Below are 14454 nucleotides of genomic sequence, written 5' to 3'. Positions count from 1 at the left end.
AAATATGCTCACTTACATTTCGAGGCAGGGAGCAGACAAAGGCCATAAGCAGTGCAATCAGCCGCCTCTGCCCCGAGGCGTCATCCTATAAAGGAAGCAGAGCCCGATCAAGCCTGCCAGCAATAGGCTTGTCTGCCCCTCTACCCATTCCAGATTAGCCCTAAAAAAACCAGCTTGAAGGATGTAAGTTCTAAGACTGTCACCTGGAATGGCTGGAATCGGCTCGGGAAGCTGTTTTCAGGCAGAAAGGAGACGTTGCCATCCAAGAAGAGGGGCACAATGTGTGTGACACTCTGTGCAGCTAACCTGGGGGCAGAGTACTAGGTATGACCAAGGAGCTAGGATTCTAAAGCAGCCCTCTCCTCCACAGACATGCTTTTTCAACCTGGGGTTCAAATTAGGATCACCAAGTCAATGGGACATGCCCTGATCATTCATGCATTGAACAAATACTAATTTGGCACATATTATGTGCCAGTAATCATTTATATTCAGGTTCCCATCTGGGAAGTCAAGGTATGTTTTAAAATGCCCTACAGGTAATTCTTAAGTCCACCTGTAGCTAAGAACCACTGGTCCATGGCTTCCCACCCTCATAGTCCATGGTGCTAAGAGCCCCTTCCTTTTGTCAGCAAAACTTACAAGACAATTAACTGCACCCACATTTACATATAGGTAAAAGGACAGCTGACAAGGCAGCTACCTGTTGCTTCTTCCCAAGAATGCTATCCTCCCTGGGTTCAGGCCACATCCACGATTATACTTACTCAGGGCTCAGGTGGGTGGTAGCAGTGCCAATGACAGACACCATGGCAGCCAACACCTCATCCTCCAACAGTACTTTTTTCAGAACTGAGGGCTCCTTCTCTGCAAAACATACACATGCACACAATCACAAGACCATGACGGGTTCAAGAAATGGATGATTGGGTTCTGTCACCATCACTGACTCTGGGGCTTGACTCTAGCCATGACAGCAGTTCTTAATTTGGCCTCTGGTAGTGCTGTAGTCCTGAGAACCAGCAGGGCACCAGAAACAGGAGTGGTCTGACCTGGGGCCACAGAGCGCTCTTGAGAACTCAGCACAGTCCTTAGACTAGGCCAACAGTGGGAAAGAGGGATAGCTAAGATGAACATTCTTAACGTAAGAAATAGAAATGTTGTCCCTGGTGTCCATGGAGATGCAAAGGAAAAAAAAACAGTAATGTTGGTTTCTGAAAAAATTAAAAACATGCATTTATCTTCATGAGTCCTTATTATTTATAGCAACTGTCATATACTGAGTACTTCCTGTGTGGCAGGTACTACACACTATCTTATTTAGTCCTTACCAACTACCCTGTGAAATAGTTTTTCTTTTTTTTCTTTTTTTTGAGACAGGAACAGGATCTCGCTCTGTCACCCAGGCTTGAGTGCAGAGGCACAATCATGGCTCACTGCAGCCTTGAACTCCTGGGCTCAGGTTATCCTCCCACCTCAGCCTCTTGAGCAGCTGGGACTATAGGTATGCACCACTATGCCTGACTATTTGTAGGAACAGGGTCCCCTGTGTTGCCCAGGCTGGTCTCAAAACTCCTGGACTCAAGTGATCCTCCTATCTTGGCCTCCTGAAGTGCTGGGATTACAGGTGTGAACCATGGTGCCAGCCTAGACGGTACTCTATCTCCATCTTACAAGTGAGGAAATTGAGGCTTGGAAAGGCTGAATAGCTTCACCTAAATTAGCACGTGGTGGGCTTGACTCCAGAGTCCAATTCTAAGTAAACTAATCACATAGCACTTCAAGGGGAAAAGGTGTGCATTCTTTTGAATGTTGCTAACACTAGTGGATTTTGGTTCCTGCCATCGGTCAGGGTGGCATCCTTTGCTATGAAATGAAATCTCACTCTGAGGACAAAGGATTCAAAATAAACCTCTGATGATACAAAACACAGTACCAATACCCAGAGGGTGGCAGTGGTGTTCAACACCAGCAGAGGGCAGAGTTCCCAAAGGCCAGGAAGGAGAGGTGGAAAGTTACCTGGCATAGAGGCCTGCACAGCCAAGGCAAGCAGGCAAGGTATAGCTGTCTGGTGGAAATACCAGCAGCTCTCAGGGTCCTGCTGACATTTTTCTGCCATCTGTTTGAGGCTCTGACAGACAGCAATAACGTCACTGGATTGTGCAACCATATTCCCTGTTGGTGAGAAAGGGTTCTCTGTTAGGTTTTCTTAAAAGCACTTTCAGGTATTTCCAATACACAGCAGATGAGAAGAACAAAGATGAGTGACTGAAGAGACCAAGAGTGCCTTATTAAAAAGCTGAGTCACTTTATTCTCCTGGCTGTTCTTTCTGATCTATTCAGACTTCATAGTTGAGACTTGCTCTGTTCCAGGCTCTGCAGCAGAAACACTTGTATATATTCTCCCCTTATTTTTTGTAACAACCCTAGAAGTATAATTTCCCTCACTCTATAGAGAAGGACATGGAGGCACGATGAAATAAATGATCAGTGGCTTTTCCAGGGTCACAGGAAGTGCAAAGTCAGGAATCAAGCCCAAGTTATAATGCGAGTCTAGTATTCATTCTACTATGAATGATCTGGATTCATAGCTGGAATCCAGCTGCTGGATCAACCACGGTAGGCCTGAATCTACCCACAGGGCAGGCTGCTGTCACTTTTGCCTTGGAGCAGTGCTTCTCAAACTCAACGGTCTCCGAGTTACCAGGGGACACTGTTAAAATGTAGATTCCGATCAGTGAGGGCCTGAGATTCTGCACTTCTAACAAGCTCCCAGATGACGCCCATGCTGCTGGTTAACAGACCATCTTTTGAGCACCATGGCCTTAGGGTGATGCCTCTCAATTCTGCCCCACATGAAAATTACCTAGGTACTCTTTTTTTTTTTTTTTTGAGACAGGGCTTTACTCCTGTTGCCCAGGTCAGGCTGGAGTGCAGTGAAGCAATCTTGGCTTGCTCCAACCTGCACCTCCTGGGCTCAAAGTGATTTTCCTGCCTTAGCCTCCCAAGTAGCTGAGACTACAGGTGCATGCTATTGCTCCTGGCTAATTTTTGTATTTTTTGTAGAGATGGGGTTTCGCCATGTTGCACAGGCTGTTCAGGTCTCAAAACTCCTGAGCTCAAGTGATCCATCAGCTTTGGCCTCCCAAAGTGCTGGGATTACAGGCGTAAGCCACCACACCTGGCCCGGCACTTTTTTTTTGAGATGGAGTCTCACCCTGTCTGCCCAGGCTGGAGTGCAACGTCACGATCTTGGCTCACTGCAAACTCCCCCTCCCAGGTTCAAATGATTATCCTGCCTCAGCCTCCTGAGTAGCTGGGATTACAGGCGCCTGCCACCACACCCAGATAATTGTTAGTAGAGACGGGGTTGCACCATATTGGCTAGGCTGGTCTCCAACTCCTGACCTTGTGATCTGCCCACCTCAGCTTCCCAAAGTGCTGGGATTACAGGCGTGAGGCACTATGCCCAGCCCTTTTTTTCTTTTGAGACAAGAGTTTCTATCGCTCAGGCTGGCCAGGGTGGAGTGCAGTGGTGCAATCTCAGGTCACTGCAACCTCCTCCTCCCAGGTTCAAGAGATTCTCCTGCCTCAGCCTCCCTAGTAGCTGGGATTACAGGCACATGCCACCATGCCCAGCTCATTTTTTTTGTATTTTTAGTAGAGACGGGGTTTCTCCATGTTGGCTAAGTTGGTCTCAAATTCCTGACCTCAAGTGATTCACTGGTCTTGGCCTCCCAAAGTGCTGAGATTACAGGCATGAACGGCGGCCCTGGCTGAGTACTCTTAATAGTACTATTGCCCAAGTCCCATCTCTCCTCAGAGACTGATTTAGTTGGACACAGGCATCAGTATTTTTTTTTCTTTTAAAAGAGTTGATTGTGTTACTCGTATGTATAGCTACAGCTAGAACCACTGCTTTAGAGGCATCAACTCCAAACTTGACTACAGCTCCCCATTCAGCCCAGTCCCTTGGTTATTATTCCTAGTAGTTACCTCTGTTCACCTGCCAGAGATGCTGCAGCAGCAGAGGCAGTGTCTCCTTGACGATGCTGGGATGTGTTGATACAGCTGACAAGGCTTGCAGACAGCACAGATGCCGGGAGCATTGGGTGGGCTCATCTCCTTTAGTCAAATTTGACTCCCCTGAAAGCAACCCATAACATGAAGGTTCACTGTGTGATAGCAAGCACGAAAGCCTCAAAGCCTTGCTGGGAAGGGATGGGCCACAGAGGATTAGAGACACATACCTACACGCAGCTCCTCAGCAAGCTTGGGTACGAGGTGGCTGCTGAAGGCCACAGGGTAGAGAGCAGCCAGGGTTCCTGATGCTTCCAGTGCTGCCACCCTGCTGGAGGCGCAGAGCAGATGAGCAATAGCTGAGCCTTGGCTCACAGCTCTCTTGCCTAGGTCTGATATTAGGCAGATTCAGGAGTATGAGCTCCCAACACCTCCTTGCTAAAGAGTAGAACTCAAGTACCTACACCACTGAGTTTGACAGGGTTTCTTAAAGCCTAAGAAGAGAGCAGTCCTACATGTCTCCAACCGGTTAGCAGCCAGAGCCTAACACAGAGCTCACCTCCCCTAAGGAGAGCCAAGGGTCAGAAGCACAGAGCCCTGGTCCTAGCTTGATCTGTTGCTGCCAATACAGAGGCAGGGAACAGCGTGCTCTATATCTCACTGCTTTAAATTCTCACCAACTCTGGGAATCCTCCTCCAGGAAGCTCAGTCTGTACAGGTGACCCACTGCCAGCTCCAAGTCCTCAGAAGATAGGAGATCTGTAGTTAGAATGGAACATGAATCTCATCTTTCTTCCCCTGCAGCCATCACAACCCTTCCAAGCTCTTATTAGAAATCCCAAATCATCCAGAGTTGCAGTGAGAACAGGATAGTAAGGCTGCTTTTCACTAAGGCAGCCTTACAAGAAAAGGACCAATATACTTCTCTTCTCTCTTTCCCTTAAGATGTACCTGGCTGGGCACCCAAGACTGTGAGTGTACGGATGCCAACAAGCTGAAGCTGGGTGCTGGGGTCTGTTAGGGCCATGAATACCAGTGAGCACAGCTGGTCCTTGAAGCCATTCAGAGGCCTTTGATCTAGGGAGAGACAGAAGCCAGGTTAGAAGGAAGCCATTACATTCCATATCCCTGACTAAGCTGTGATATACAGACAACCTGGGGTAGATTTTTTTTTTGAGACAAGGTCTCTGTTGCCCAGGCTGGAGTGCAGTGGCACAATCTCGGCTCACTGCAGCCTCTGCCTCCCAGGTTCAAGCTATTCTCCTGCCTCAGCCTCCCGAGTAGCTGGAATTACAGGCATGTGCCAACATACCTGGCTAATTTTTGTATTTTTAGTAGAGACAGGGTTTTTCACCATATTGGCCAGGCTGGTCTCGAACTTCTGACCTCAAGTTTTCCACCTGCCTTAGCCTACCAAAGTGCTGGGATTATAGGTGTGAGTCACCGTGCCCCGCCTCCTGGGGCAGATTTAAAGAGCTTAATCCATTGGGTATCCAGGAAGCACACTGAGAAAAATAAACAGATCTCATCCATCTCATCTGTTAAGTGTTCTCTTGTGCTACAACCTCAGAATAGGACCATTGTTCTAGACTACTTTTCCACAGCACTCTTTGCCCTGCTGTCCTTTATAGTCTGCAGTGTTCAACAGTCCCCAGAGCACTGCAATGGAAGGCAACCTCACCTTTGTCTTCATAGCTCCATTTCTGCTGCAGCTTCAAGAAACCCAGGAGCATTTCAAGGATTGTCCGCCGCTGGCTGCTCTGTAATGTTTCAAGGGGTACTGGAGTCAAAGAATATTTTAAGGGATTTCAATCCTGCTACTCTGGATGCAGGGAGAAACCTTTCTTTCTTCCAAGAGATGGGGGCTTTGCTCTGCCACAGTCAGGCTAGAATACAGCAGCATGATTATAGCTCACTGCAGCCCCGACCTCCTAGGTTCAAGTGATTCTCTCGCCTCAGCCTCCTGAGTAGCTGCGACTACAGATGCGTGCCACCTTATCCAGCTAATTAAAAAATTTTTTTTTTGGTAGAGATGTGGTCTTGCTATGTTGCCCAAGCTGGTCTTTAAATCCTAGCCTCAAGTGATTCTCCTGCCTTGGCCTCCCAAAGTGCTGGGATTACAGGCATGAACCAGCATGTCCTGCTTGGCTAATTAAAAAAAAAATTTGTTTTTTAGAGATGGGATCTCGCTTTGCTGTCCAGGCTGATCTTGAACTCCTGGCTTCAAGCAATCCTCCCTTCTTGGGAGAATGATCCTTTTACGTAAGAGACAGGGAAAAAGTGAGTAAGGGAAGCAGCAGCAGCAGCCAATGGGAGCAAAAACCAAGATCTACTATGTCGGCCCCAGGTAAAACTTAGCTCTCTGAGAAAGGGAACCTAGCACACAGGTCCCATCATTACCCCAAAGATTCTGCTCCCTTACCTGACTGTGCTTGTGGAACTGTTCCAGCAGTAAAGGCAGTACATTGCTGGTGATATAGTCACAGGCCCGGGCAGATGCACCTGCAGCTGCCTGCAACAGCTTGGCACTAGGCCACACCAGTTTCATGTCTGGTTCACACAGGTGGTGCCTGCAGTCTAGAGAAGCAGCACATCACAGACCTGGGGAGGAGGCCAAATGGTGCCTGACTCCCCTACAGTCCACAGAGGTTGGAGACTGAGACCCATGACAGTTTACAAGCAGTTAACATTCAAATTGTTTTCAATTCAGAGTAGGGCTATCACCCCCAAATCACCAAATATGTTGGAGCTAAACAAGAAAGGTCACTGGCCCTTAAGGAATGTCATTTTTTTTTTTTAATTTGAGACGGAGTTTTGCTCTTGTTGCCCAGGCTGGAGTGCAGTGATGTGATCTCAGCTCACTGCAACCTCTGCCTTCCAGTTTCAAGCAATTCTCCTGCCTCAGCCTCCTGAGTAGCTGGGATTACAGGTGCCTGCCACCATGCCTGGGTAATTTTTGTATTTTTAGTAGAGACGAGGTTTCACCATGTTGGCCAGGCTGGTCTTGAACTCCTGACCACCCGCCTCGGCCTCCTAAAGTGCAGGAACTACAGGCGTGAGCCACCGCACCCGGGCAAGGAATGTCATTTCTATTGTGCTCACTCCCCCTTCCTGGCTGCCACAGCCCCATTACCCTGTAGAATGTTGCTAAGGAAGGAGTCAAGGAGGTCCTCAGCATCAGCCCTCAGCACAGAACGAGACAAACACGCAGTCAGGGAGTGGAGGGCCGCCAGGCCCTCTGCCTCCACGCGCTCACTTGCCGTCTGGAACACCTGTCAGGGAGGGATCCCATGGCTACTGAGGTGAGCCTGCACCAGATGAGACCCCACCAATCCACTGCCTATTTCCTTGTTGGAGAGGAGAGTGAGAACCTCTAGGACACAGAAATGGAAATTAACACGTCAACTGAGTGTCTTCTCACTGGTGTGTTCTTACCAAGTCCTTCGTCACACTCAGGACAGAGACACAAACCTTCTGAGAAACAGAAAGCCAACTCTGAGCAGTGGCTCTGCTCACCTTTCTATTCACCACAGTGCCAGAGGCACCATGACCTGCACTCCTTGCCACAGAAGGACAAGAAGTGGGTAATGTGCAAAGGTGATCAACTGCTCTTACCAAGCAGCTGACCGTCACATAGGGACTCTCTCTCGTCATTCAACTAGAATTATGTCCCCCTGCTTGCCTCCTGAATAACCAGGCATAATACCTTGGCCCTGGGGATGACAGAGGGAAAAGGACAGGATGTATTATTTCCCCTCATGCCTGACAATTGAGAGTTAATAGTAGTGAATTTATCTGAGTAACACTCACCTCTCTGCGGATAGAAGCCCAAAGGCTGGGGAGGAAGTCCTTCAGCTCCTTCTGTCCATACACAGCACAGCAAGCATTCTGCCAAGGAAACCGCTATCAGTTATGTGCATACTCAGACACCTAGGATGTGCAGAGGTACCTCAGCATAACGGCACCTGGAGGAGCCTTGGTCTCAGCAGAAAAACCAGTGAAGATTTTTTTTTTTTTTTTGAGACGCAGTCTCGCTCTATGGCCCAGGCTGCAGTGCAGTGGCCGGATCTCAGCTCACTGCAAGCTCTGCCTCCCGGGTTTACGCCATTTTCCTGCCTCAGCCTCCGAGTAGCTGGGACTACAGGTGCCCACCATCTCGCCCGGCTAGTTTTTTGTATTTTTTAGTAGAGACGGGGTTTCACCGTGTTAGCCAGGATGGTCTTGATCTCCTGACCTCGTGATCCACCTGTCTCGGCCTCCCAAAGTACTGGAACTACAGGCTTGAGCCACCGCGCCCGGCCACCAGTGAAGATTTTTAACAGTCCTACTCAGGGAACAGAAAAGTAGATTACCCTGGTTGATAAAATAGAAGCCTAAAGAGGGAGTGCTGGTCAGCCCTTCCTCAGTTACTATGGGATGGGACACGACAGCATGCAGCTGGGGGCTTCAGGTGGACACAGAGGCCCAAATCCTGGGTGTCCTCTTCTGAGGCCCACGAACTGTTCCTTGGCTATCCAAGAATCTATATCCTTTAGTATCCCTAACTTGTCAAAAGGTAGCTGGGTCCTGCAAGGAGAAAAATCACTCACCAGAGTCTGTAGAGAATCCAACTTGGCACTCAGAACCTCAGAATCCACTTTCTCAATCAACAGGGGCAGCAGAAACTGTGGGACAGAAGCAAGATCTTAAGCCTGAGATGGGTGGTGTGTCAGTCACATCAAGTCCCCAGAAGCAGGTACTACATCAAGGAGCTATATTCAAGTCAGGAGCTATGATTGTGAGCTAACTTTCCTGCCAAGCAGTGGCCAGAGCCCCACTACCTCAAAAACAGGCAAGTTGACAAAGTTATAGGATTTTAAAAGACAGCACCATATAGGGATTGGGTTTATTTATTTATTTAATTTTTTTGTGTAGGAGGGGACGGGGTCTCCCTATGTTGCCCAGGCTGGACTTGAACTCCTGGGTTTAAGCGATCCTTTCCACTCAGACTCTCCTGAGTAGCTGGGACTATAGGTGTGCGCCACTAAATCTAGCTCTGGATTATGAAGAGATGGTAAAGTTTTCTACATCGAAGGTTTGAAGATACCTGCCACACAAGACACTTGTAGGGTGTCATGCCCTAAAATGTATACCAGATCGTTTTTTCTCCATGCTTTTACTGCTCTTTCTTCAGAACCTTCTATGGGCAGAGGCCATATACCCTAATCTTGGCTAGACCCACCTCAGCGAATCGTGGTGTAGAAGCCAGCACAGCGCGAAGACTCAGGATGAGGTCTTCTCTCTGGATACCATGGGGGTCATTAGGTGGCTGGAAAAGGGAGAAGGGCTATGGGTTTGTGTAACGTTTCAGACCACCCTTGAACACAGGCTTGAACCTGGTAACCCTGCAGAACAGGGTGATACTCATGCCCGATCAGGGAAGACAGTAAGATAATGATGCCTCAGCAAGAAGACATGCTTGACCTTTTATGTATTCCTTGGGAACTTTTGTCTTTAGGCATTTTTAAAGATCTGATTACACATTTTCTATCATTTCACCACTAAGAGATAAGCATGCTTAACTTTCTCATGTATTGCTTTCTTCTCTGATATATATTGTTACTATGTGCTAGTATATACTGTTTCTGTATACTTAAAAATAATTTTGTACATGCGGTTTTTAATTTTTTTCACTTAACATATTAAGAACATTTTTATGGTATTATTCTTTCATAGCATTAGTTTTAGTGGCTATGATTTCATTTTGTGGTTGTACCAGTTTATCTAAATAATTCCTTGTTGATGGACATTTCCATTTTTTTCACCCTTATAAAAAGCTGTAATTCTGAAAACAGAAAGCCTTGATGGTTTCTGTACCAAGACGACAGATTGAAAACATAAATCAGGTTTTCCTTTTCCTCTTCGCAAACTCCACCAAAAACACAGTAAAAGAAGGCATTTACTTTTTTTTTTGAGATGGAGTCTTACTCTGTCACCCATGCTGGATTGCAGTGGCTCAATCTTGGCTCACTACAACCTCCACCTCCTAGGTTCAAGTGATTCTCATGTCTCAGCCTCCCAAGTAGCTGGGGTTATAGGTGCGCCAACACACCCGGCTAATTTTTGTATTTTTTGTAGATATGGGGTTTCACCATGTTGGCCAGGCTGGTGTGGAACTCCTGACCTCAAATGATCCACCCGCCTCAGCCTCCCAAAGTGCTGGGATTACAGGCGTAAGCCACCGAGCCTGGCCTGGTTTTTGTTTTCATGACTGCACTTTGATAGAAAAGATAAAACTGTGGAACTGTCTTATAAAGTAACACAAAGACAGAGGTACAAAATAGAAAACAAAAGGTGAGAAAATCAGAGGTCCAACAAAAGATTAATGAGAGTTCCAAAATGAAGGAACAGAGAAAAGAGAGGGGAAGAAATCATCAATTAAAGAATTCAAGAGAAATTTACAGGACTAATGGACATGAGTTACTACTGACAGGGCCTACTAAGTGCCCAACAGAGTGCATGAAATAGACCAATACCAAGGCACATCACTGTGAAGTTTCAATATATTGGGGAGAACCAAACTTTCCAGTTTCTAGAGAGGAAGAAAAAAATGGTACATACGAAGTTTATGAAACAGAAGAAATTCAGACTTCTCCACAGCAAATGAAAACTAGATAACTAGACTTATTTATTTATTTATTTGAGATGGAGTTTTGCTCGTTACCCAAGCTGCACTGCAACCTCTGCCTCCAGGATTCAAGCGATTCTCCTGCCTCAGCCTCCCAAGTAGCTGGGATTACAGGCACATGCCACCACGCCTGGCTAATTTTTTTGTATTTTTAGTAGAAATGGGGTTTCACCATGTTAGCTAGCAGCTGGTCTTGAACTCCTGACCTCAGGTGATCCGCCTGCCTTGGCCTTCCAAAGTGTTGAGATTATACGTGTGAGCCACCACGCCCAGCCAATAACTAGATTTAAATGTAGCAACGCCTTCAAAATCTTAGGAGAAAATAATTTTTTTTTTTTTTTTTGTTTTTTGGTTTGGTTCTGTCTTCCAGGCTGGAGTGCAGAGGCATGATCTTGGCTCAGTGTAACCTCTGCCTCCCCAGCCCAAGCCATCCTCCCACTTCCGCCTCCCAAGTAGCAGGGGCTACAGGCTCAACCACCACACCCAGTTAATTTTTGTATTTCTTATAGACAGGGTTTTGCCATGGTGCCGAGGCTTGTCGTGAACTCCTGAACTCAAGCAATCCACCCGCCTCAGCCTCCTAAAGTACTGGGATTACAAGCGTCAGTTACTGTACCTGGCCTCTTTCTCAGGTGCAATCATAGTGCACTATAGCTTCAAACTCCTGGCCTCAAGTGATTGTTCTGCCTCAGCCTCACAAGTAGCTGGGACTACAGACATGTGCAACTGCATCCAGCTAGAATTCCTTTTTTTTTTGAGATGGAGTTTTACTCTTGTTGCCCAGGCTGGAGTGCAATGGTGCGATCTCAGCTCACTGTAACCTCTACCTCCCAGGTTCAAGCAATTCTCCTGCCTCAGCCTCCCAAGTATCTGGGATGACAGGGGCCTGCCACCATGCCTGGCTAATTTTTGTATTTCTAGTAGAGACGGCATTTCACCACGTTGGTCAGGCTGGTCTCGAACTCCTGACCTCAAGTGATCCTCCCACCTCAGCCTCCTAAAGTGCTTGGATTACAGGTGTGAGCCACTGCACCTGGCCTAGAATTTCTATTCCTGAATTACATACCCATAATGTCAAAAATGAGAGAAAAGATTGAAGACATTTTAGGCTTACAAATCTAAAAAATCCTCACTTCTTCCTACATTCTCACAGGAAAATACTAAAGGAAGTACACCACCAAACTGAGGGGGTAAACCACAAAATGAGGAATATGTGAACTCAGGAAATAGGAGATCTGATCCAAGAAAAATGATAAGGGAATCTAGGATGACGGTGAAGGAAGATCCAATATCTACTCTGCATTAGGAGTAAAAATCAACCTGTTGACATTGTTTGGCTAAGAATGGTTTTAACATTTTTAATGTTTGAAACAAACCAAAAGAATATCTTGTGACAAGTGAAAATTATATGAAATTCAAAGTTTAGTGTTGATAATAAAAGTTTTATTGGGGCCGGGCGCGGTGGCTCAAGCCTGTAATCCCAGCACTTTGGGAGGCCGAGACGGGCGGATCACGAGGTCAGGAGATCGAGACCATCCTGGCTAACACGGTGAAACCCCGTCTCTACTAAAAAATACAAAAAAAACTAGCCGGGCGAGGTGGTGGGTGCCTGTAGTCCCAGCTACTCCGGTGGCTGAGGCAGGAGAATAGCGTGAACCCGAGAGGCGGAGCTTGCAGTGAGCTGCGATCCGGCCACTGCACTCCAGCCTGGGCGACAGAGCGAGACTCCGTCTCAAAAAAAAAAAAAAAAAAAAGTTTTTTATTGGGATATAGCTACTGTAGCTGTTCTTGTGTCTAAGGCTGTTTTTGTGCAGTAACAGCAGAGTTGAGGAGACCATATGACCCACAAAGCTATTGTCTGGCCTTTTATAGAAAACGTTGGCCAGGCATGGTGGCTTATGCCTGTAATCCCAACACTTTGGGAAGTCAAGGCAGGTGGAAGCCCAGGAACTCAAGACCAGCCTGGGCAACAAGGCAAAATCCTGTCTCTACAGAAAAATACAACAATTAGTCGGGAGGAGTGTCGTGTGCCTATAGTTCCAGCTACTCAGGAGGCAGGGATGGGAGGATCACCAGAGTACCAGAGTCCAGGGAGGTGGAGGCTGCAGTGAGCCATGATGGTGCCACTACACTCCAGCCTGCCTCAAAAAAAAAAAAAAGAAAAGAAAAGAAAGAAAAAGTTTGCCAGCCTCTTATTAAGAGAGAGCATATAAGCATAGTGAAGAAACTGAACCTTAAACTGATCAGATCCACTATGATGGCACACGATCAACACTGAGTTGTGGCTGGGCGTGGTGGCTCACGCATATAGTTCCGGCACTCTGGGAGGCTGAGGCAGGTAGATCAGTTGAGGTGAGGAGTTCGAGACCAACCTGGACAGCATGGCAAAACCCCATCTCTACTAAAAATATATATATAAAAAAAATTAGTCGGGCATGGTGGCACGTACTGTAATCCCAGCTATTCAGGTGGCTGAGGCACAAGAATCACCTAAACCCAGGAGGCAGGGGTTGCAGTGAGCAAGGATTGTGCTATTGCACTCCAGCTTGGGCAACAGAGTGAGACCCTGTCTCAAAAACGAAACAAAACAGAACCAACAACAATAAAAACCCTGATTTGTAAGACAAAGAATATCTGTAACTCAAATTGTTACACTAAAGCCAGGTGCCTCTGTTTTAATTAATATCTTGATAAGAGCTTTCTGCTTCTGACAGACTGCAGTGCAGAACAACATACAAAAATCTGCTTGAATGAGAGAAACTTTCCTAACATTATCTGTAAGTTTATTTTGCCTAGATTATCTCTGAAAATAAACAGCTGTGAACAGTGATTGTTTCCAACGGGAAAATGGACAGTGGCAGTAAAGGGGTATGAAAGGAGTTTAATTATCTACCCTTTAAATGTTGAATCATGCTCATTGTATAATCTTTCAAAAATTGGACGAAATACTGTTCCTCTCCCCCAAATTATAAATGCATATATTCTTTGACCTAGCAATTTCTTCTAGGAATTTATTCTATCATTATACCCATGTATGAAAGTTGTAGCACTGCTCATAACAGCAAAAGATTAGCAACAATCCACAGAGGACTAGTGAAATAAATTCGTTATTTCTGGTCAAAGGAATATTATGGAGCCATAAAGAATGAAATAACTAACTTATTTTTTTTTTTTTTTTTTGAGACGGAGTCTGGCTCTGTCACCCAGGCTGGAGTGCAGTGGCCGGATCTCAGCTCACTGCAAGCTCCTCCTCTCGGGTTTACGCCATTCTCCTGCCTCAGCCTCCGGAGTAGCTGGGACTACAGGCACCCACCACCTCGCCCGGCTAGTTTTTTGTATTTTTTAGTAGAGACGGGGTTTCACCGTGTTAGCCAGGATGGTCTCGATCTCCTGACCTCATGATCCGCCCGTCTCGGCCTCCCAAAGTGCTGGGATTACAGGCTTGAGCCACCGCGCCTGGCCGAAATAACTAACTTATATACTGACATGGAACACTCTCCAAGACATACTGTTCAGTGAAAAAAGCAAAGTATAGGAAAAGTGTGTGTGTGTGTACATGCCCGCATGTGCATACACTATGATTTTAGGGGGGTGGTGTTAAGGCATTTGCTTACATATAGATTAAAAAGCTCTGTAAAGATACAAACATAACTGATAACTTGGTTGATTATGAAGAAAAAAGGATGGTAGGGAGATTTCTCACCCTTTTGGACTTTGGATCATGTGAATGAATTATCTTTTCTTTCTTTCTTTTTTTTTTTTTTTTT

At 46.4% G+C, this 14454-nt stretch overlaps 1 protein-coding gene across 8 annotated transcripts in view; it reads right to left on the bottom strand.

Moving 5' to 3' along the window:
- The window catches only part of MMS19 (MMS19 homolog, cytosolic iron-sulfur assembly component), a 40838-nt gene that overhangs the window by 3474 nt on the left and 22910 nt on the right, over window positions 1-14454 (bottom strand). For 5 of the 8 annotated variants that reach the window (XM_026446564.2, XM_026446567.1, XM_023206321.2 and 2 more), the window contains 14 exons: window positions 9242-9328; window positions 8610-8684; window positions 7831-7908; window positions 7154-7292; window positions 6443-6597; window positions 5702-5780; window positions 4972-5097; window positions 4698-4779; window positions 4251-4351; window positions 3997-4146; window positions 2020-2175; window positions 768-867; window positions 204-306; window positions 17-85 (listed from right to left, as the gene is read on the bottom strand). In XM_026446564.2, coding sequence (XP_026302349.1) covers window positions 17-85; window positions 204-306; window positions 768-867; window positions 2020-2175; window positions 3997-4146; window positions 4251-4351; window positions 4698-4779; window positions 4972-5097; window positions 5702-5780; window positions 6443-6597; window positions 7154-7292; window positions 7831-7908; window positions 8610-8684; window positions 9242-9328 — 1500 coding nt within the window. Of the gene's footprint in view, window positions 1-16; window positions 86-203; window positions 307-767; window positions 868-2019; window positions 2176-3996; window positions 4147-4250; window positions 4352-4697; window positions 4780-4971; window positions 5098-5701; window positions 5781-6442; window positions 6622-7153; window positions 7315-7830; window positions 7909-8609; window positions 8685-9241; window positions 9329-14454 lie in introns of those variants that run through there. The other 3 variants (XM_026446565.1, XM_026446570.1, XM_023206320.1) reach the window with 3 other exon arrangements.

Source organism: Piliocolobus tephrosceles, chromosome 9 (assembly GCF_002776525.5).
Source record: "Piliocolobus tephrosceles isolate RC106 chromosome 9, ASM277652v3, whole genome shotgun sequence".
Taxonomy (NCBI): domain Eukaryota; kingdom Metazoa; phylum Chordata; class Mammalia; order Primates; family Cercopithecidae; genus Piliocolobus; species Piliocolobus tephrosceles.
Note: the sequence above shows the minus strand (reverse complement) of the source record. Positions and strands in the feature narration are given on the sequence as shown.